Source organism: Peromyscus eremicus, chromosome 7 (genome assembly GCF_949786415.1).
Source record: "Peromyscus eremicus chromosome 7, PerEre_H2_v1, whole genome shotgun sequence".
Classification (NCBI taxonomy): domain Eukaryota; kingdom Metazoa; phylum Chordata; class Mammalia; order Rodentia; family Cricetidae; genus Peromyscus; species Peromyscus eremicus.
Window position 1 is genome coordinate 60,202,034 of NC_081422.1, and position 22,835 is coordinate 60,224,868.

The 22,835-nt window shown below is 48.9% G+C and overlaps 1 protein-coding gene and 1 long non-coding RNA gene across 6 annotated transcripts in view; one reads left to right on the plus strand and one right to left on the minus strand.

Annotated features, from left to right (window-relative positions):
• The window catches only part of Rbpms2 (RNA binding protein, mRNA processing factor 2), a 32,304-nt gene extending 24,520 nt beyond the window's left edge, over positions 1-7,784 (plus strand). The window contains exons 6-8 of one of the 2 annotated variants that reach the window (XM_059268127.1): positions 336-484; positions 6,400-6,469; positions 6,630-6,744. In XM_059268127.1, the coding sequence (XP_059124110.1) occupies positions 336-484; positions 6,400-6,462 (212 nt within the window). In that variant the 3' untranslated portion in view covers positions 6,463-6,469; positions 6,630-6,744. Of the gene's footprint in view, positions 1-335; positions 485-6,399; positions 6,470-6,629 lie in introns of both variants that reach the window. The other variant, XM_059268125.1, reaches the window with a different exon arrangement.
• On the minus strand, positions 7,601-22,789 carry LOC131915128 (uncharacterized). Of its 4 annotated transcripts, XR_009380263.1 has the most exons (5): positions 22,620-22,789; positions 21,746-21,843; positions 16,963-17,420; positions 8,261-9,389; positions 7,601-7,723 (listed from the first exon to the last, which is right to left on the minus strand). It is a non-coding gene; the product is annotated as an uncharacterized LOC131915128 (long non-coding RNA). The 4 variants fall into 4 exon arrangements; XR_009380265.1 differs by lacking the exon at positions 8,261-9,389; XR_009380264.1 differs by lacking the exons at positions 7,601-7,723; positions 8,261-9,389 and adding an exon at positions 14,914-15,047.
• Between the last annotated feature and the right edge of the window lie 46 nt (positions 22,790-22,835).

The window sequence follows — 22,835 nt, forward strand, 5'->3', positions numbered from 1 at the left end:
TTACCAGCCTACTTCCTCCTCTGCAGCCTTTTCTAGACTCAGGAAGGCTGAGCTCCTAGGCTGTCAGGGCTGCACTATTTCCTTGAAGCCTTTTTGTGATTTCTCTCTCCCTTTTTTTTTTTTTTTTTAAATACAGGCCATCTATGGCTTGCTGGAGATCTTCCAGAAATAGGGTATTGGTCATGCCAAGCAAGTTCACAGGGCTTCTTTTCCTGGTCTCGGGGCATGGGGACTATGGTTCAGTTGTAGTGCTGGGTCCCCTTTTCTGTTTGAAAGGGGGTGGTGGGAGGGGAGACCAGTGTTGTGATGATGGAGGCTCTTGTCTCCCGTTGTAGATGACCTGATGGGGGCTGCTCTGATCCCTGCACCCCCAGAGGCCTGGGCCCCTTACCCGCTCTACACCACAGAGCTGACCCCAGCCATTTCACATACTACGCTCACCTACCCAACTGCCACTGCTGCTGCTGCAGCCCTACATGCTCAGGTAAGCCATTCTGGGTGGAGGGTAGAACGCTCAAGACAGACCAGCGGGATCTGCCTACCGTCCTGTCCCAGGGGCTGCGGCCACAGAAGTGTTGTCTTCTGCCGGGACTGGTAGCTCCTGTCTGTAGTTTTATGATTTCGGACACTGAGGCAGGAGGATTGCTGGAATTTTTAAGACAGCCTGGGCTAAAATGTGAGACTTGGTGTCTCAAAAATATCCCCACAAACTGTTGCCTTCGTGGATTATTTGGAGGCTCAGGCCCTGGCAATCTTGCTGTGTAGGCCAGGCTGTGCTTGAACTGTTGGTAATCCTCCTGCCTCAACTTCCTAAGTATTGGGATTACAGGTTTGGGGACTGGGCATTGGGGCAGAAAAGAGACAGTAGCTGTTTGTGGGAAGATTGAGAGCAGAGGCTGGGCCCGGGATAGGGCGTCAGGTACTGTTGTTTCTGCTGCTGACCACCATCCAGCATGGGGGTTTCCTATACTATCAAGAAAAGAGCACATGGAGGTAGCTGCGTGGTCCTGCCTGGGCAATAGCTACGTGGTCCTGCCTGGGCAGTAGCTACATGATCTTCTCCTTTGGGCCTATATGTGCTCAGTTAGAAAATGAAAAGGCTGACTGGGTCAGGTGTTGAGGAGCCAGAGACCGTGGAACCCGGGAGACACTCCTCTGCTCTGCCAGCTGGGAGTGCTACCCTGCTGCTAGTCTCTGAGGTCTGTAGTCTCCTGCGGCCCCTTTTCCAGCTCCTTCTCATGCTCTGCTGTTTTCTAGCTTAGTCCAGATCCTGGCTCCATTACTCAACCTCTGTGTGACCTTTAACTTCAGATCTCAATTTCCTTGTTAAATGGAGAAAATAGTACTTACTGAATATTCCCACCCCCACCCCCACCCACCCCACTTTGTTTTTTGTGATGTTTTTGTTTTGGTTTTTGTGGTAAGGTCTCCCATATTCCAGACTGGGTTTTGAGACAGGGTTTCTCTGTGTAGCTTTGGAGCCTGTCCTAGAATTCACTATGTAGACTAGGCTTGCCTTGAACTCAAAGAGATCCACCTACCTCTGCCTCGTGAGTGCTGGGACTAAAGGCATGTGCCACCACTGCCCGGCCCAAGCTGGTTGCACTGTGTAGCCAAGGGTCGGGATGGTTGGTGTTGAGCTTCTCATCCCCATCTTCACCTCCAGAGTGTTGAGGTAACAGGCAGGCAACACCCTGGTTACACAGTACTCAGAATGGAACCCAAGGCCTCATACATTCTAAGCGAGTACTACCACTGAGCTACATCTCAAGGGTCCCTTTTTATCGTTTGTCTTTGTGCTTTTTGAGATAGAGTCTCTTGTAGCTTAGGATGAAATGACCTTGAACTCCTGATCTGCCTCCATCTTGGGTTGCTAGGATACTTCATACTCTACCACACCTAGCTTTTGTTGGAGCTATCAGCATAAAGTACTACAGAAGTGCTGGTGGTTTTGATTGCTGAGGCAGGAGGATTATTATTGTTGTCTGGCTGGAGGTCTGTGTCTGCCTGAGGTGCTGTCTTCTAGCCTTCCTGGGAGCAGGGAGGAGGCCACCCCAAAGCACAGCGGCCTGTTTGGGGGCCTGACAAATGACTAAGCAGGCTTTGGTTCTGACCTTGCTTTTCACACTGACAGGACACCCGTTTTCCCAGCAGTAAGAGAGACCATGAGGGCATCGTGACAGGCACGCAAGTCTATTCCGTGGAGTGATATTTGTTTTTCCCTGTCCACTTTGTTCCCTGACAATACTCCTCCCGAAGTGTCTGAATAAGGAAATGGACACTTTGAGCCTGAGTGAGAGGTCCTGACCCAGAGGACCAATGGAAAAGTGAAGGTGACCTTGATAAAAGGTAGCAGCTAAAAACAGAAGGCAGGAAGGTGTGGGAACTAATATCCTTATTGCTCCCCTGCGGGACACACCCCAGCTTCCATAGCCCTGTGGCTGCACAGACCAGACCTGCAGGAGGGTCCTGAAAGGAATTGATTCATCACCTGAGATAGGCCTTGTGGCCTCTGCCTGTAATCCCAGCATTAGGGAGGTGGAGGCAGGAGGGTCAGGAGTTCAAGGTCAGCCTTGGCTACATAGCAATTTTGGAAGCCATCCTGTGCTACATTGAAACTCTGTCTCAACAACAACAACAACAAAACTTTCCTTGTAAGCAAGAAGGCACGAAAGCACAAAGCATGTGTGGCCACAGACTCCCTTGCCTGTTTTCTGTGTAATAGGACTCTTGACAATTTAAGTGAAATTTGTGAATGGAAACTCAGAGCAGCACATGACTCGTGGCAAGTACCTCAAAAACATTTAAGCTCCTACAGATCTGCGTTTAGGGAGAAAACCAGACAGGATGGGTTTCTTTTAACATTGGCTTATCATACTCCAAGGAAAACCTTTTTCTTTCCCTTTTTTTCCCCTTTAAACAAAAAACCTTAAACTCATGGCAATCCCCCTGCCTCTGCTTCAGTGCTGGACATACAGACATGTGCTGTCATGCCCTGTGATGGCTGTCTCTTTTTTTAAAAATAAATTTTGGGCCTGGTAAGATGACCCAGGAGGGTAAAGGTGCTTGCCTCCAAGCCTGGTGACCTGAGCTTGGTCCCTGAAACCCACAGAAAGGTGAAAGGAGAGCACTGATTCCACACACACACTGGCACACATGCTCACACGAATTCATGATGGTAAATTAACCAATTATAGATTTGGGAGTGGGTATATAAATAAATCAGTGGATGTGAGTTTTTCCATAAAATTTTCTGTTCAGTTAATCTTGTCTCTTCTGGATTTTTGAGACAAAGTTCCATGGACCCAAGCCCGGCCTCAGACTCCTCATTCTCTTACCTGTACTGCCTGAGTTCCAGCATCGCAAGCATAGCCACCGTGCCCCCTGGAACTTAATCTTTGGACAGTTAGTTTTCCACATCAGTTACTGGATTTGTGCCCAGGTTGGCATATCGATGTATAATGTGCCAGCTTTAGACAGGTGTCAAAGAAGTTGAGAGTTACAACCTGCTGACAGGACCTAGTGAGGTGACTCTCCTTGCTACACATTTGTGGGCACTTGGCCTGATGGTTTTCCTAGTGGTGAATTCCTAGACCAATATGAAGTCCCAGTGCAGACCTGACAGTCTCGCTGGACTGAGGTTCGCTGTTGCTGTTTTTTGTTTGTTTGTTTCTATTTACTATTAATTATTATGATGATGTTTGTGTGTGGACATGGGTACCATGGCGTATGTATGGAGGTCAGAGGGCAACTTTGTGGAGTCAGTTTTCTCCTCCACCTTTTTGTGGGTTCCAGGGACCAAACTCAGGTCAATGGGCCTGTGTGCTTTTAGCCACAGAGCCATCTCACTGGTCCTGGGTGAAGAAGTATTACTGTAGATGATTTTCTGGCCAGTGAAGCTCCCATATTTATTGACTATTCATGTTTTTTTCTCATGTAGAATCATTCCTTTTTGGTAGATCTTTTTATTCAGTCCTAAGATCTGAGAGGAGACTGAGGCTGTGTCCTCATGCTCACTTCTTGGTTTGAAGCAGCCCTTAGGTAGGACAGAGGTGGCCTCTCGGGAAGCTATGAACAGCTGAAGGCCCTGAGAGGATGATGGCTACAGGGTCCCTCACATGGTAGGCCTGGGCCTGGAGGATGTCATGAGCTGAGCAGGAAGAGGAGATACAGAAAGAGACAGGGCTGCTTTTAGTGGAAGCCAGGCCACAGGCATATGCCAGGCATCTATGAAATGTTCTACAGCAACCCCACTGAGTGCATCCATTCAAGTGCATTCCCTGTGCATCAGTGGCCTGGCTGTCCTGGGCCCATAAATGCCCCCAAGACATCCTAAGACATCTTGACTCCAGGCCTGAAGAACTGCTGCTGTAGTTGGAGCACCTGTGGAGTGAGTATGGGGAGACTTTCAAGCAACCATCTGAGGCCTCAGCTCCCTTATACAGAAGAGGGTGAGTGGGAGGCTTCTTAAGGCTTCCCTTCGAGTCTCCTATGTCTGGTCCCATGGGCTCCCAGCCAGTCAGGCACTAATTGTGGGGCTACTCCAGCTGGGTGAAGGGTGGTAGGCAGAGCCCATGAGGAGATTCTGAGCTGGCTGGAGCCCTGAGCTTTTCTGGTGACAGTATTGCTTCTTCCTCTTATATCCTTGCTTGTGAATAACTTCTAGTGTCTAGCTGGGTGTCCAACTAAGAGGGTATTCCCAGCCCAGCAAAGAGCCAGAGGAATTCCTCCTCCCTTAGAGCTGTCAGCCAGGAGAAGGAAGAGCCTGTCCTGCTTTGTGCCAGGTGGGCAAGTGTAAGGATAGCCAGCCCCTAACTTCTTGGCACCTCCCGGGAGGCTGTGATGGCCCGAACGGTGGACTCTACAAGCAACATGTAGAGTTGGGAGGGTCCCAGGAGCAGTTCCTAGGGCAGTTTCCTCAGCCCAGAGGGCCTGGCACTGGTCGTACCCTTTCTGCTTACCCAAGAGGCGGGAATCAAATGCAGCCAAGCGGGCCATCTGGGTCTGCCTGCTGCAGCTTCATGGGTGTTGTCTGAATGCCCAGCTTTCTAACTCATTCTCTACAGTGGCTCTTAAGTACCGTCCCACTCTTCCTAAGGGGACTCCAGGCTCTCCTGGATGCTCAGACCCCACTTTCCCCCAGGCAGGCAGCTTTGGCTCAGGCTGGAGCTGACATGCTCCTCCTTTGCCATGTGTGACTGGGGCAGGTGCCTTCCCTGGAGCCTTTGTCTGGCAGCAGCTCAGCTGTCCTTGCCAGATGTCTAGCTCACCGAGAGGGATCCATGCCATTTTATTGACCAGTCTCTGGTAGCTGCAGGCCCAGGCAAGGAAAACCCGAAGCTGTCACCTCCTCCCTGAAACCTCAGTAGGGATTTCAAGTCTCTGCACTTATGAGCCCATGAGAGTGTGGGGAAAATGGAAATGCAGTCCAAAATGGCTACATTGAAGAAAGGCCAGGACTTGTGTGTGGAGACCCGCCCCTTGAAAACCACACTGTGTTTTACTTCCTGTCCTGCTTGCTGTTTACAGCCATGTTTGTTTTGTAGATAGATCAAGAAACAAATCCAAGCTGGGTGGAGGTGGTGGTTCACTCCTTTAATCCCAGCCCTTGGGAGGCAGAGACAGGTGGATCTCTGAGTTCAAAGAGGCCAACCTGGTCTACAGAGCTAGTTCCAGGACAGCCAGGGATACAGAGAAACCCTGTCTCCTGGGCAGGCCAAGAAAAAGAAAGAGATCCAAAGAAACAGCATAAATGTGTCAAGCTCGTTCTCCTGTTGAGAATTTCTCAGGCTAGGCAACACTATTGGCCGAGTGCTTACCTGGCATGCATGAAGCCTGGGTTCAATCCTTAGCACAGACACAGACACCTATTCCTGTAATCCCAGCACTCAAGAGGTGGAGGCAAGATTAGAAACGCAAGGCCGTTCTTAAGTCTATAGTAAGTCCAGGGAACTCATGAGATCCTGTCTCAAAAACAAAAAAACCCAACCAAAACCCTAGGTCTTTTCAAGATGGCTCAGCAGATAGACACTTGCCTATCAAGCCTAATATACCGACTTCAGTCCCTGGGGGCTGTGTAGAAGGAGGGGACCGACTCCCACAAGTTGTGCTATATAACCTCCTCACGCATGCCAAAGCATGCATGTACATGTGGGGTCCAAATGCTGACGTGTCCTCCTCATGGAACCCTGACCCTCAGGAGGAGGCAGGCCAGGTTGTGTTTTCCCATTTTCAGGAGAAAGAAGCTGATGTGTAGAGGGGAGTAACTGGCCCAACCTCTGTCAAGTGGTCAGTGACAGCCTGGAGAGCTGCAGGGACCCTGTTCAGATTCGCCCGGCCCCCGCTGAGGACTGAGGTGAGCAGCTGGCAAGTGTACCCTGACAGTGACTTCTCTTGCAGGTGCGCTGGTACCCCTCCTCAGATACCACCCAGCAAGGATGGAAGTACCGCCAGTTCTGTTAGCTCCTCAGTAAGTGTTGGCTTCTGAGGCCAGCATCCTCAGTGCTGGCTGCTCACATGGCCGTGGGTCCTTTCTGCCCTCTTCCTGTTACCTTGCATCCCCCTTTTCGGCCTCCATAGCCAGCTCCCGTCCTTCTCTGCTCATGGCCACCTCTCTCCCCTGCCTCCAGGTCTTGTCACCCTGGAGTTGGTCCTGGGTTGTGTGGGGCCAAAACAGGGCTCTGCCCTCACTGCCACCCGAGGCCTGTGCGGAACTGCTGCTTCCCTCTAGACACTGTGAATCTGAAGCCTGACTCAGTGGACGGCTCTTGTTTCCTTCTTCCTCCGTTCCCCAAGGCCCTCCAGGAGGATCCGGAGGCCTTCTGACTGGGACACCCAGGCCCAGCTTGCCCGCCTCAATGGGAACCCAGCACAGCCTGACCTCCTGCTCAAACTTACTTCGGTAGTTCCCCATCAAGGGAAAGGGACGTTTAATTTTGCATGTTTATGAATTATGACGCTTAAACTTGTGCATATGAGTGTACGGTTTGTTCCCACAATGTCGCCATAGCAACAGGTCTCGGCACCGGAGGCTTGTCAAGCCTGGTCTCTCTCCACTCCTGACTCCTACACCCACCCTACTTCAGGGAGGCCTGAGCCTTGCGGCCGCTTCTGACTTGAAGGACCCTGCTCCTAACAGACACACACACACACACACACACACACACACACACACACACACACACCCCACACACATTTGCAGACACCATCCTCTTCTAGCAGCAGATCCACAGCCTCTGACTTTCACTAAATCAGAGTCCTGCGTCGTCTCCTTGTCCAGAGGGCTGACAGCCTAAGAAGCCTCCCTTGTTCTTGCCTCCCCCAGAACACGCCACCCTGCCACTGCTCCTCGTTCTTCCTGAACTCTGAAACCAACCAAAACGTGAAAAGTATTTTTGTACCCTATGTAACAAAATATTTATGGATCATAAAGGGTTTTTCATGTGTTTACCATTAATTATTGAAGAGACCTTGTTCAGCCTGTCAGATAAGTTTAATGTTTAGTTTGAAGCGTGAAGAAGAAAGGGGGTGGGGGGGTGTTCCGTTCCTTAGCGATCAGCCTTTGTGTCGGGCATTGGTTTAAGAAGAATGAGCTGAAGGATAAATTGTGCAATTCTGTTTTATTTTACAAGCATGTCCGTGCTCTACCTTTAACCTCAGCTCGGATGTTCGGCTGCTTCGGACTGTGGGTGATGTCTGGAGGTGGCTGTTGTAATTGCTGACCCTGTGAGAATGTGAAACTGGATCGTAAATGAAACGCAAAATAAAAACCTGAAGTGACTGTGCTCTGATTTTTGCTTGTACATTCCATGGGATCCAGGCTGTCAGGCTGGGGGATGACCAGAGGGAAGCTGGGAAACGGTCCTGGCCCTGTGGCTGTCTCGCTGGGGATACCTCAGAGTGGCTACAGTCATTGCTGCCTTCGTTAGCTGAGGAACCAGTCCCAGAGTGAGGAATGACCTGCACCGGGGTCATACAGGTGCCCATTGTCTGTCATCCCATGTGTGATGAATTCACTCCGGGTCAGGGAATTCTGAGGGCAGAGAGCCTTAGTCCCTGCACCCAGTCAGGGACCTGAGTGTGTCTTTATCTACCTGCCTTCACCCTCCTGCCCTGTGGTTCTCAAGCCCTCTAGAAAGAAAAAACTGAAGTTGGTATTCTTAGCTTCCCTCCCGAGAGTCTGATCTTGGTGCACATCTGTGAGGCTGGCCTGGGGGACAGAGAGGAGCCGTAAACCTTGCCCATGGCAGGTTAAACTAACCTGTACTGTTGGCTGATAGCTGGGAAGAGAGAAGGTCCCCGAGGTGGGCTGTGCTGAGAGTCTGGGCTGGCATGGACAGGGTGGTCAGGAGGCCTGTGGCCACCCCGGCTCCTCTGGGATACGGTGTTTCAGTTTAGTAGGAGAAGCGGCTTGAGATCTTTTCCAGCCCCTACTGGAGGGCTGCCTTTCTGAGTTGGCTTTTTGTCCATCCTGGTCCTGCAGGGCGGGGCCAGTAGACAGAGCCTGTCTCCTGCTGCCCCCACCTAGCAAAGTGGCAGTGGCTGTGGCTGCTGGCCCTGGTCGCACCTCAGATGACTCCAGCACCTTCACCCCTTCTCTTGTGTGGCTTGGGTCTAGGGTGTTAACTGTTGACATATGGATCAGGGCTGACATGTATCCAGGTGCTGAGTGGGTAGGAGGGGCACAGGCAAACACAGGCTTTAGGGTAACTTGGGGTGCAGGTGGGCAGGTTACCTGAACCCCAGAGGGAAATTCAGGAGGGGATGTACCCGCATTTGTACCAGGAAGGGAAGGAATGGGGTCTTTGTAGTACCCCTCACTGGTATGTGGTCTTGCCAAGCAAGCAAGGGCCTTCCTAGCCTGCAGCTCCTTCTAGCATGGAGAAGGAGCCTGTTGTGTGCTTGACAGCCCCCTCCCAGAGCCAAGTCATGGCCTGACCTACTTCAGCTGTGTCAGGATCCACTGGGTCTTCCCAAGGTGCTGAATTATTTAGTTGGGGCGCCTGGGTCTTTCTGAGAGGGGCAGAGGAAGCTACTCCATAATTTAAAAGTGTACCCTGTGCCTGTGGCTTCCAGGGAGACGGGGGAGGGAGGAGGGAGGCTCCTTCATGCTTTACTGAGCAGGGCCCAGGCCTTGGTCTGATAAGAGGAAGGGAGATCCAGCAGTCTTTCCAGCTGGTTCTTTGCTGGGGCGGGGCCTCTGCAGAAAGGCTTCAGTGGAATGTCACATCTGGACTGAGTTTGAGTTGACAGGCAGAGCCACCCCATAGTTGCAGCCTTGTCCGGAATGCCTGTGGTGTGCTCTTCAGAAAAAGCCAGCAGGTGTGTCCTGGTCTCTGATGGCAGGAGTGTTGATGAGGTGCTATCAACTTGCCGCATGCCAGGGTCATCTGGGAAGAGGGAATTGAGAAAATGCTCCATCAGATTGGCCTGTAGACAAGTGTGTGGGGCATTTTCTTGATTCATGACTGATGTGGGAGGGCCCAGCCCATACTGGGCAGTGCTACACCTGGGCAGTAGTCCTGGGCTGTACAAGAAAGCAGGCTGAGCAACCCATGGTGAGCAGCATCCTTGGTGGCTTCTGCTTCATCATGCCTCCAGGTTCCTGCCTTGGCTTCTCAGTGGATTGTGGCCTGGGGTATGTAAATCAAGTGAACCTTTTTTTTCCCAAGTTGCTTTTGGTCATGGTCTTTATCACAGCAATAGTAACTTGAGACAGCAGGGGCATTGTTTCTTCCCTTCTTAAAGGACCAGAGAGGCAAGGAATACTAAGTTCTGAAGATGCCTGAGAGGACTCTGGCTCCCGCCCCTGTGCCCCATGAGAACTTGGTGTGGTTCGCCTGCGTCTTTTTGAGATTCTGTAGTTTGGTCAGCAATTTTTAGTGATGGCAGTTCTTATTGTAGGACCTTTACAGGAGAGTTGGTTTGTAGGCTCCGGGCTGTGTGGGAATCAGTACCGGGTCAGAACCCAGCCAACGTGGGGCCAGAGGAGTGTAGTTGGCTGAGCAGGCGGATCGTTTCCTGAAGTCTGACTGAAGACTTGGTCTTGAGGAGTTTTGTCAGCTTGTAGATAGTCCTTGAGAAACAGACCTTAAGCACCTCAGTATAGCTATAGAAAGTGCCAGAAGGAACTACCATAGCCTTCAATGAGTTAGGGTCTCACTTTATCTCCCGGCCTGGAATTTGCCCAGGCTGACTTCAAACTCATGGTAATCCTGCTGTCTCCGCCTCCCAAGTACCAAGTTTCAAGCATGTGACAACATATCTGGCATTTATTTTATTTTTACCAAAATATAAAGTGTAGATTACACCTTACATACTCTGTTCTTGTCAGGGCTTATAGTCATTGAAGTGTATGTGTGTGTATGTTTTGATACAAAGTCTTATTCTACAGCCCAGACTGGCCTGGAACTCGCCATGTATTCTAGGATGGCCTTCAGATTGCGTTAGCCTGCCTCAACCTCTACAGTGCTGAGATCATCAGCCACTGTGCTTGTCGCTGGAAGTTGTATTTTGAGCGGGGCAGTGGTGGTGCACGCCTTTAATCCCAGCACTCGAGAGGCAGAGGCAGGAGGATCTCTGTGAGTTTGAGACCAGCCTGGAAAAAAACTGAAAAAAAAAAAAATAGAAAGTTGTATTTTGTTTTTGTTTTTTTCATCTAATGTTCTACTTGGAAGAAAGGGGAAGGTAAAAATGGGTCAGAGGCCCAGAAATCCTAAGAGTGTGGCCTCAGATATTTTCACACTACACTAACTACCCATTTTCTGTCCCTCTTGCCAGCTCCCAAATCATGACACAGAGACTTATTGTTAATTATAAAAGCTCGGCCAACAGCTTAGGCTTGATTCTGACCAGCTCGTATAACTTAACCCATTTCTATTAATTTACTTTTTGTCTCATGGCATTATTACCTTTACTCTGTACTACCCATGCTGCTTTCCTGCGTCCTCTGTCTCTGGCTGGCGACTCTTGGAGTCTCCACCCTTCTTCCCAGCTTCCTCTCTGCCCCGAAAAACCTGCCTAGCTTTTGGCTATTCAGCTTTTTATTAAACCAATCTGAGTGACAAATCTTCACAGTGCACAAGAGGAGAGGCTGCAGAAGGTCAGCAGCACAAGGCCTTGGATGTGATACTGCTCCACCACTGAGTTGCACCCTGGCCTTCTTACAAGCCACTGAGGAACAGAACTGAAGTCTGGCCCCTTAGACCACTCGGCCATCCCGACACTCTTCATTTTGTTTTGAGATAGAGTCTTAACTCACTGTGTAGCTTTGGCTGTCCTGGAACCTGCTGTGTAGATCAAACTGGCCTCTGCCTCTACCTTCTCGGTGTCACCAGCGACCTCTCGGGATTCTAACAGCCGGAGGAACAGGATCACACATTCCTGTCCTGATGTGGGGTGCACAGTGGTGCGTGTGCAGTCTCTCCTGATCACTGTAAACGTCCTTTGTAGCAAGAAAGGTATTCTCATCTACTTTTTGTAGCTAGGGAAACTGAAGGTAAAAGTTCCCATGGGAACTGTCTAGCAGGTAAAGGTGCTTGCCACCAAGCCTGGCATCCAGAATTTCATCCTTGGGATCCACATAGTGGAAAAGGAGAAGCAGCTTCTTCAAGTTGTCCTCTGACCTCCACGCGTGCACGGTGGCCACACTTCCGCACCCACTAAGAAATGTTTTCTTCGAAATCCCACAGAGGGAGATGGTTCGATGGGCAAAGCACTTGATTTGCCAGCATAAGGACCAGAGTTCAGATCCCCAGAACCCACGTAAAATCTGGATGGCTGCGGGCGGTCCACTGTAGTCCTAGCATTGAGGAGGCAGAAAAGGGGTCCCTGGATTAGAGGGCTCTCTATAGGATCAGCAAGCTCCTGGTTCAGCAGGAGACCTGGCCTCAATAAATTGGAAAGGAACCAGCAGGCAAGAGCACTGGATTCTGTTCTCAGCATCCACATCAGGTGGCTCACAACCGCTTGTAACTCCACACACTCTCCTGACTTCCCGGGCACCTGTGTGCAGAGTACACTTACATATACTTAGGCACACACATTTTTTGTAAAGGAGTTTTGTGTGTATTTGCGTTTTGAGAGCATGTTTATGTGTGCCACATATGTGCCTGCAGAAGCCAGGAGAGGGTGTCAGATCCCTGGAACTGGAGGTGTGAGCCAGCATGTGGGTGTCATGGGTCAAACCAGGTCCTCTGCATGTGCACCAAGTGCTCTTAATCATGGAACCATCCCTCCTGCCCAGGTGTGTGCATACATACACACACACACACACACACACACACACACACACACACACACACACTGCCCCAATGGACCCTGCACTTGATGCAAGGTGAGAATGAGGCTCAGTTTCTGCTCCTTGAGTGGAGTGTACAGTCAGGGCCCTGGATGGCTGAGCTGCTCAAGTGAGGAATATCCAGGAATGGGAAGAGTTAGGCAAATGGTCCAAAAGTCTTCTCCCTCTGCTTGCCATTTTCTCACCTGTCTTCCCAACCATGCCAGAGTCTGACTGTGCTAAGGGAGTCCTTGGCTTCCCAGGACAGGGTCACTTGATTTAGAGGCTTCTCTGATGCCTTGGTTTCTATCCAAACTCGGATTCACATTCCTAGAATCTGCAGCTTGTCTCCTGGAAATCAGCTCTGCTCAGGGAGGAAGGAGTGCAAGCTGTGATGCCCATCCTCAAGGGGAGCAAGGTGCAAAAGCCAGAGCGAAGATCTTCACTGAGATCCCCTTTGGTCTGCACTGTCTGCTGTGTGCTGCGTACCGATGGCCACAGTCGGGCACTGAACCAAGCCCACTCTGGCTTTGGGCCCCCTCCTTGTGCCTTCGGGTCAGGATTTTGGCTTGTGTTTCTAGAAGATGCCAGTGCCGTGTCCTTAACAGGAAACTTAAGGATGGCCCTACCCTGTGTCTGTAAGCGTGGTAGACGCTGTGGCCCCTGGAAGTCACTTGCTCTTTTTAATTTAGTTGAGTTTTGGTTGTTGTTTTGTTGGGTTTTTTGTTTGCTTGTTTGCTTGCTTGCTTGTTTGAGACGATTTCTTTTCGTGTAAACCCAGGATGACCTTTTATTTACTATGAGGCTCCTGCCTTCAGGAGCTAGCCTGACTGCCATGCCTGTCTCTTCTCAAGCCTCCATCCTGTGCTCACTTGTGTTTGGTGTGTCTGATCTCTGGCCCTGGTCTTCTCCTGGTGGAAGGTGAGGTTTCTCTGTTCTCTTCAGTGTGCTGGTAATAGCTGAGGTGTTATCTAAACCGTGAGACTCTGGTGCCCTCTTATGGCCAAAGAGCTCAAAACCACTTAGGCTGTTTCCTTTGCATCCTCTAGGACAGACTTGATCTGGACCTGGGCTGTATGAGCCTCTGTTCCAAAGCTCTGAGTTAGGCAAACACCTTTTAATCCCAGCCCTCAGGATCTCTGTGATATCAAGGCCAGCCTGGTCTACAATAAGAATTGCCATGGTCCTGGTGTCTCTTCACAGGAGCAATAACACCCTAACTATGACATGTGGCTTAATATTTTTCCTATAGAAAGACACTCAGAATTTAATGTGAAAATTCCTAATTTTGGTTGACAAAAAGAACCCGAAAGCCATTGTGGGTTGAACCTGTGTGCTTGTCACTTTGTACCTGCAGTTCAAAGAACATTTAGTTTTCACTCTGTGCAGTGAAGTCTTTGGACAAAAATCTGCCTTCAGGTGCTAAGCCATCCCTGACCTGTGCTTGGCAGCCGCGGGCGCCCCCCCCCCCCCCCTCCACAGTAACTTTCTAAAGCTGGCAAAGAACCACACACAAAGACCATGTTATCTAAGCCTCTTGCCATTACCTACATCAGTACTGACCTCGGAGGAAGAACCAGACGTGGGATTCTAAGGATGTTTTGGGGTGTGGTCAAGAGGCCTCCAGAGGACAGAGGCAGGATGTTGGGGCTGGGGTTGGGTATTTGAGACAGGACCGTACAAGGCCCTGGTTGGCCCTGAACTCACTCACTATGTAACTGAGGATGACCCTGAACTCTTCCTGATCCTTCTGCCTTCATATCTCAGTGCTAGGATCAAAGGCATGTACCACCATGCCCTTTAAAGAATTGTATTATTGGGCCAGGCATGGTTGATAGTGCATACCTTTAACCCAGCACTTGGAAGACAGAGGCAGTCAAATCTCTTAAGTTTGAGGCTAGCCTGGTCTACATAGTGAGTTCCAGGACAGCCAGGGCTCTGTAGAGACACTGTCTTGGCAGGGGTATGTGTGGGGTGGTGGATTGTATCACTACCATTTTTTTTTTTTTTTAAGGTTCTCACATTGTAGCCCATGCTGGTCAGGAGCTCAAGGCAATCTTTCTTTAGCCTCCCTTGGGATTACAGGTGTGAGCCAATGCATGTGGTTTGGATGGGTATGTGATTTAAAAAAATTACGGTACGCATGAAGCAAATGGCTGAAAGACAATGCCATGAAGCTGAGTATGATTGTGTGTGCTCATCATTGAGGTGATTTGGTAAAGGACAGAGAGGAGGCAGTCTGCACAGAAGGAAGAAACATTATGTATGAAGGACAGAACAGGGCATGATGGGAAAACTGTCAGTAGACCAAAGGCAGGAATTTAAGATAAACTGTGGAGTACGCTGAGGTTACATCACTGGGACTAGGCTCTGGCATTTTCCCCCCTTAGATTATTTTATTATATGTATGAGTATTTTGCCTGCATGTTTGTTATACATCATGTGCATGCCTAGTGCCCTAGGAGGTCAGAAAAGGGAATCTGATCCCATGGAACTAGAGTTAGAGACAGTTGTGCGCTGTTGTGTGGGTGCTAGGAATTGAACCCTGGTCTTTCACAAAAGCAACAAGTGCTCTTAACCACGGAGACAACTTTCCAACCCTTAGCTTATTATTTAAATATGCAAGTTATGCAAGATTATAATCTCATAAAGAAGTAAAGCTTTATGATAGATTTGGGCTCCTCACCACATTCCCAAAGTTGACCTTGGATCTCTGGGGTATAAACTCCTCAGATGGATTCCCATGTGTTCTATGCGCTGCTGCAGTCCTCTGCTGGAGACAAAAGGCTTAGCTAAGGAGTTGTAGCTTGGAGTTAGGGGTAAAAGTCACTATTAGACTTTTACCATTACTCCCTTGGGCCTCGTAACTGGGATTTCCTCACTGAGAACATGAGAACTGTGATCGGGGGTAGGGGAATTGATTTTGGCACAAGGTCTGTGGTGTTGCATTGGCAGGTGGACACTTGTACGCTGGAAGGTGAGAAGGCTCCATGTCATAGCAATGACTGTTTATAGATACACTGTCTCCAGACAGGCCACCACTCTCTTGGTTTCTTTGGGGTGTGTGTGTGTGTTTAATTATACTTATTTTGAGTAAGATGGTTCACTGTGTAAAGTTTCTTGCCACCAAGGCTGAAGACCTGAGTTTGATGGAGTCCCAAGTGGGGAAAGGAGAGAACTGATTCTCAAAGGTCAAAGGTCCTCTGACTTCCATCCACATGTGTGTGAGATTGGGTCTGTCTTTCCACCATGTAGGTCCTGGGAATTGAACTCAGATTGTCAAGCTTGGCAACAGGCAGCTTTACCTGGTGACTTATCTTGCTGGTCATGTTTATTTTATTTGTTGTTTTGAAGCAGGGTCTCCTCAGGCCCAGGTGGGCCTCCAAGTCGTTCTGGAGCTGAGGATACCTTTGAACTCCTGATCCTCCTGCCTCCACATCTCAGGTACCACTACACCTGACTTTATGTCCTAACATTTGACCAAGACAAAGTGTCGTAATCATGGTAGTGCAGTGAGCAACAGTAGCTCATTATCAGTTTCAGTGCTGGGGTGATGGAGAACGGTGTGGACTGTGGCCAAGGGGACAAGCACGTCCGAAGAGAGTAGGTATTCGTTCATTATGTTTAAAGATTTATTTTAGTTGTTTGTGTGTGTGTGTGTGTGTGTGTGTGTGTGTGTGTGTGTGTGTGTGGTTTTGTACAAGTGAGTGCAGGTGCCCATGGAGGCCAGGGGCGTTGGATCTGCCTGGAGCTGGAGTTGCAGGGAGTTGAGTTGTTTGACCTGGGTGCTGGGAATCAAACTCTGGTCCTCTGCAAGAGCAGTGAATGCTCTTAAGCACTGAGCCGTGTCTCGGGAGTTATCGTCCTCCCCCCACCCCAGCTCATGCTAACGTGACCAGCGATGACCCTGAACTTTTGATCTTCCTGCCTTTATCTCCCCAGTGCTGAGACCACGCGCCTTTGCCATTACTCGTGGTTTATCTGGTGGTTGTGACTTTTCTTTGAGCAAAGCAATCACTTTCTTGGGGAGTTCAGCTGTGCCCTCTTTCAAAATGATTAGCCCAGCTCATCATTTATTTTTGGGCTTCTGAGACAGGATTATCCTGTGTAGCCCTGGCTGTCCTAGAAGTCTATAAACCAAGGGGGCCTTGAACTCAGAGATCCATCTGTCTTTGCCTCCCAAATGCTAGGATTAAAGACATGCACCACCACATCCAGCTGTGTTGGCTGTTTATATCCAGCTGTTAGGGTCACAGACCCTCACCTGAGTATCCAGCCGCTCCCAGCTGTATGCAACTCTACCTTAATTGTGACCTCAGCTGGACGCTCGAGGGAGGTTCTCAACCTTTGGGTTGAAGCCCCTTCGGGGTCACATAGCAGGTATTTACATTATGATTCATGGCAGTAATAAAATCGCAGTTATGAAGTAGCAACAAAAAATGACATGGTTGGGGGGGTCTCCACAACATAAGGAACTGCATTTAAGAGTCACAGCGTTAGGTGGGTTGAGAGCCTCTGCTCTAGAGGTTATAGGCTGGGAAGACTGGGAAAAGGGGTTCTGTGGCTGGCTACTCACCTATGAAGCCCTCAGCCCTTTTTGGTAAAAACTTATGACAGGAGTATCCACGCTCCCTCAACCCCCCCACCTCCCACCCCCCACCCCCCACGGGTAAGTAAACCCTCACCTGTACGTCCCAGAGTGAACTTTGGTGCAGTTGTGTCTCTGTCTGTCATTGGGACCTGAGGAAGGGAGATGTTGCTTACGTCCAGCCCTGGGAAGGAGTCTTAGCAACACTGGTGCTGAGGATCAAATGCAAGGCTTCACGAATGTGAGGCAGGCGCTGCATCAGCTGAGCTACATCCTCAGCCTCTGGTGTACTTTTCTGAAACGGTGTTCTTTGGCTTTTTTCTTATCCCGAGACAGGGTTTCTCTGTGTGTAGCTTTGGCTGTCCTGGAACTCAAGCTATAGACCAGGCTGGCCTCAGATTCAGAGATCCGCCTGCCTCTGCCTCCCAAGTGCGGGGACTGAAGGTGTGCGCCCTCCTCTACTGGGCTTGAAACAGTGTCTTATCATGCAGCCCAAGTTCAGACTCAGAATCCTCCTGCTTCAGCCTCCTGAGTGCTAGGATTACAAATCCAGGCCTGGGGGAAGAGGGGACGTTGTTAGCTTTATTTTTATTGTTACTTTATTTTGATGGAGACGGGGTCTCACTGTGTAGTCCTGGCTAGCCTGGAACTCACTCTGTAGACCAGGCTGGCTTCCACCTCACAGAGATCTGCATGCCCCTGCCTCCCGAGTACTAGGATTACATGTCCATTTTAGCCATATTTATTTTTCATTAGTTTGTAGATTACTGTGTGAAATCTCTGTTTTGGCTCAAAAAGTTTTTAAACATTTGGTTAGTCAAACAAGCTGGGGCTGGAGCTACCTTTGGCCTGTGTGGTACTGTTTTATGGTGTCATTTTAGAGCTTTTTTTCTTGAAGGGTGAGCATTGGGCTTCTGTCTATCTGTGGGCTTATGCACAGCTCTGCCATCTCATTGGTTATGAAAAGCTCTAGCTTCCTCATAGATGCTGTGGAAATAAATGGCTGGCTGATTGGCTCCTGGTCCCCATCAGTTTCCATCTGTTTTTCTTTCTTTTTTTTTTTTTTTAAAGATTTATTTATTTATTACGTATATAGTGTTCTGTCTGCATGTATGTCTGCAGGCCAGAAAGGGGCGCCAGATCTCATTACAGATGGTTGTGAGCCACCATGTGGTTGCTGGGAATTGAACTCAGGACCTCTGGAAGAGCAGCCAGTGCTCTTAATCGCTGAGCCATCTCTCCAGCCCTCCATCTGTTTTTCAACACCTACCTAGTTACAAGAGTTCTGCTGGGAAGCTTGGAAGTTCTAGAAGCATCTCTGTTAGTCCAGGGAAGTCAGGTGACCTATATTCACCAGGAGCCAAGAGATTCCCCCGAGAATCGGTCCTGTGGCTCCTAGTGTCTTTCAGGCTTTGGGGCAGGTTTCTACGCCTCTCTCAGGACAGAGCCCCGTGGGAACATACCCTGGTAATTAGTTCTCAAAGGGCAGTTTCCTATGACTAGAGTGGAAAATGTGCCTGATGCACACTCAGGACACACACACACACTCATAGTTACTGTACTTAGCACTACCAAGACCTTTTCCCACGAAGTCCCACAGTCCCAAGCAGCCGGAAGGGCAGCCAGTCATGGGAATGAACTGAGGCCCCTTCCCTGTGGAAGCCCCACCCCACTCTGCTCCATTTACTCTTGGCCATACAAACCTTGCTCCCCCCCTCCCCCTTACTTTCAGAGGAGGAAATTGCTAAACAATGTGGCAGATCAGAGAATGGGCACCATGCCTGGAGCCCAGGGCCAGGACAGGTCTTCAGCAGGCCGTGGACTCTGACCTCTGGCTGCCCTGCTGCTCCTGGGCGGCCTCTTGTTCCAGCCTCTTCATTGCTAGGAGACCTCCCTTGGGGAACACATCCTCCTCCTCTTCAGCTTCTCTTCCCCAGGGTGGGGTGGCCACCACTATCTTCTTCTCTCGTTCCTTTCTCACTATGTCAAGGTTGAATTCCCTTCTGGACCAAGCCCTCTCAACCAGGCTCATGGAAATGCTCTCAGGCTCTCAGAGGGACAGATGGTAGTAATCGCGTCATTTCCAGCTTCCTTGGGCTGGGAGGGTGGTGGGAACCACTAATTGTGTTCTTCCTGTTGGTCTAAAATAGTGTTCCGCCTTTGACCAAGAACCCTGCTCTCAAGGCTGACTCCTGGATCATTCCCAGTTTCAGTATTCAGTTCCCTAACCTCTCAGGTTCAAGTCTGGTGTGGTGGCACACACCTCTCATCTTGGTTGCTGAGGCAGGATGATAAATAAATCTCAAGAGTTCCAGGCCACCTGGATTTCGTAGTGAGAACCCATCTCAAAATGAAGTAGCCTTCATGTTGATGCATACCTGTAATCTCACACTTGAGATGTGGGGGCAGGTTGATCAAGGTCATTCTTGGCTGGACAACAAGTTCAAGGCCAGTCTCAAAGATTTTTAAATAATGGATTTTAGGGCTGGGGGGTGCGGCCCAGGTAGTAGAAAGTTTGCCTAACATGCATGAAGTCCTGGGTTTAATCCCAGTACTACAAAAACCAGGTACATGCTTGTAATCCCATACTTGGTGGTGGTGGTGAGGGATCAAGAGTTCAAGGTCAGGGCTGGAGAGATGGCTCAGTGGTTAAGAGCACTGACTGCTCTTCCAGAGGACCTGAGTTCAATTCCCAGCACCCACATGGCAGCTCAAAACTGTCTGTAATGCCAGTTCCAGGGGACCCAAAACCCATGGCAAAACACTAATGCATATAAAAATAAAAATTACAAAAAAGTTTAAAAAAAAAAAGAGTTCAAGGTCAAAGGATTTAATTACACAGTAATTCCTTTTCCTTTTTACAGTCTTGGAGCTTTCATCCCAAAGAGCCTGAACAAAGAGCTGATTATAGGTGTGGGGCTGCTGGCCTGGGCCCTCTGCCATGCAGCTAGCCTTGGATAGGTAAAATGAGCAAACACCTGGTTTTGTAAAAATGTGTTTCTTACCCTTGTCTGCCTTATTATTTTATTTTATTTTTTTTATCAATAAGCTTTCAAGGACATTGTCACTCTTGTCCTTTCTAGAGAGCAGTAGGACTGGATTTACGTTTATGAGGTTCTTGTAGACATGGAGTCAAGTGCTCACTTATATCGTCCATCTGAGCCTCAGGTGCCATTACCCCTCATTTTCACACAGGGCAGAAAGGACTTCCAAAGACCTGAGTAGTTCAGAGGCACACAGGCAGATCTGGCAAGCAGATCAGTTTAGATTTGTCTTACCATGTTGCACCCTAAGGCATTTTGGTTTGGAGAGGGATCTAACCCAGGGTGTCACACATGCTAGGCCACCATTTTACCACAGAGCTGTACCCCAAACCCTATTTTATTTTCGTTAATTGAAATCTAAATAGATAGGGGCAGTTGTACAGGACAGTACAGGTAGAGGAAGGTGGCTCCCCATCTTGGTGATGTTTTCACTTTCTGGCCTGGATACATAAAGATGGTCACTTCCTAAACTGCAAACTGGGGCAGATGCTTCTGACTTCTCCCATGTAAATGAGACAACCTTGGATGTGAATTCTAACTTCATCTGGTAGTTTGGAAATCAAGCAAGTTGCTGTACATAGGTCCTCAGTAAATATTAACAGGCACAGTAATTCTCTTCACCATACAATGAACATCAAAAGCTGCTGTGAAAATGAGTGCTTTAGGAGCTGGGGAGATGGCTTCGCTCCTAAAGTGCTTGCCTTGCAGGTACCAGGACCTGGGTGTGATTCCAAAAACTAAAATAAAAAGAAAAAAGAAAAAAAAAATCAGTGCTGGTTTGCTCATACTGCCAACCCCAGCTCTGGGAAGGTGGGGTTCCCAGGGGCTTTGTGACCCAGCCACCTTAGCTTACTTTGTGAATTCCAGGTCAATAAAAGACCTTGTCGCAATAAATAAATAAATAAATAAATAAATAAATAAATAAATAAATAAATAATAAGCGAATAAGGTAGCTGATACCCGAAGAGTATCACCTCAGATTTTCCTCTGGCCTCTACATGTATGCACACATACCCCAGATGGACCTGCACACACAGGAACATGTACATACACATACACAACATTTTCCTCTACACAAACACACAAAAAAATGCTTAGTAAATAGTTGGTATTGGTTGGCATTATTGACATAGTGTGCTCTCAGTATTTGCCAACCGATTAATCAGAAAGTGCCCTTCAGACTACAGGGTAACTTGCCCAGGATGGGCTGGCAAAGGTGAGGCTCTTCTGGGACCAGAAGGGTTGGCCAAGTGGGTGGAACTAGGTTTAATAGTCCAAATGTGTTATGTGCTAATGTTAGAACTAACCTGACTTGAACTTGAAAAAGTAGGCATTGATAGCTAAGGGTAAAAAGATAAGAGGATTTTATTTTGGGGGGTGGGCAGCTTCGAGACAGTTTCTCTGTGTAGCCCTGGCTGTCCTGGAACTCAGTAGATCAGGCTGGCCTCAAACTCAGAGATCCACATGCCTCTGCCTCCCAAGTGCTGGGATTAAAGATGTGAGCCACCACTGCCTGGTAGAATAGAAGAAGAGAACATTCCTGTCTTAGTATCTAATGATAACCAATTATCACTTCAATTTTGTTGAAAAAAAAAAAACCTTAGCTCAATTTTCCTTCTATACTCTCTTGGTATCCTCATGATCTAAAAATTAAAATTTTGTTTGTGCAATAGAATTATTGGAGCCTGAGAGGGCTCTGATAGGGTCCCTTATGATTTGGGGCTGTACTGAAATGGAGGTCTCGGTGACCACTGAACTTTGGAGTACTACCCACCCTTTCTTCAAACTGTCCCACGTGTTACTTTCTCTGCGGTGTCCCTCAGACTGAGTCCTTACCTCATATTGTGATGGCCTCTGTCTCTGACCAAATTGTGACATCCAAAGTAGATACATTGCCTGGCTCATTATGGAGTATTCCTGGACGCCTATCCATGCTAGGAGCACATAGTAAGTAGCTGCTTACTGAACTTTACCTGAATGGGTGATTTGAGGTGACCTCTGTGGTCTGAAAGTGGTCCCCCCTTTCTTCTGTCTCTCTCTCTCTGAGACGGGGTCTCACTATGTTGCCCTGGCTGGCCTGGAACCCACAGAGATCCACCTGCCCCTGCCTCTTAAGTGCTAGGATTTAAGGGTTACCCAGTCTCCATTGATGGCAGTCTAAGTTGGCTGTGCACAGAAGGTTGAAGCCCATGATTTTCCTGTGAGTGTGGCTGGAATTTGAGGGGTGTGTACATTATTGAGTGACCTTTTGGCACTAATCTGTGATTAGAGGACCAGTCAAGACTGGCAGTGCACTAGGAGCTTTGCATGATTGATAGAAGTAGCATGCATTGATTGTGACTGGAAGCAACTGTCAACAAGTTAATGAGGAGCCTATCATCATGGCTTCAGATGACAGTGTGCTCGGTCAGTAGCTGGGGGGGGGGGGGGGGGCGCTGACTTGAGACTGTCTCCAAAATGGAGAGATTTTTTTCCAACTGACAGTGGGAGCCAGCAAGATGACTGGGGCGGTAAAGGTGCTCCAAGTCATTTGACAGATTAATTTGCATTATGAATTGAAGGAAAAGATCTACGGGATTAGATTCATACCGGAAATGGTGCTAATTAATGTATTCTGTATTAGATTTCAGATTTTGTTTTGTTTACAAATAGTACTGCCCGGCTTTGCCACACACAAAAGCAGCAAGTGCCCAATATGGTGGGGGCACACCTGTAAATCCTAGCACTTGGTGAACGGTTAGGAAGTAAAGGCAGGAGGATCGAGGGCTCAAGGTCATCCTCCAGTGAGTCTGAGGCTAGCCTGAGCTAGTTTGAGACTGTGTATCAAAAAAAAAACCAAAAAAACAAAAAGCAGAAACGGAAGACTGGCCGCCGCCGCCGCCGCCGAGCTCCCGGGTTTCCAAACCCCCTGCCCACCCCCTCGCCC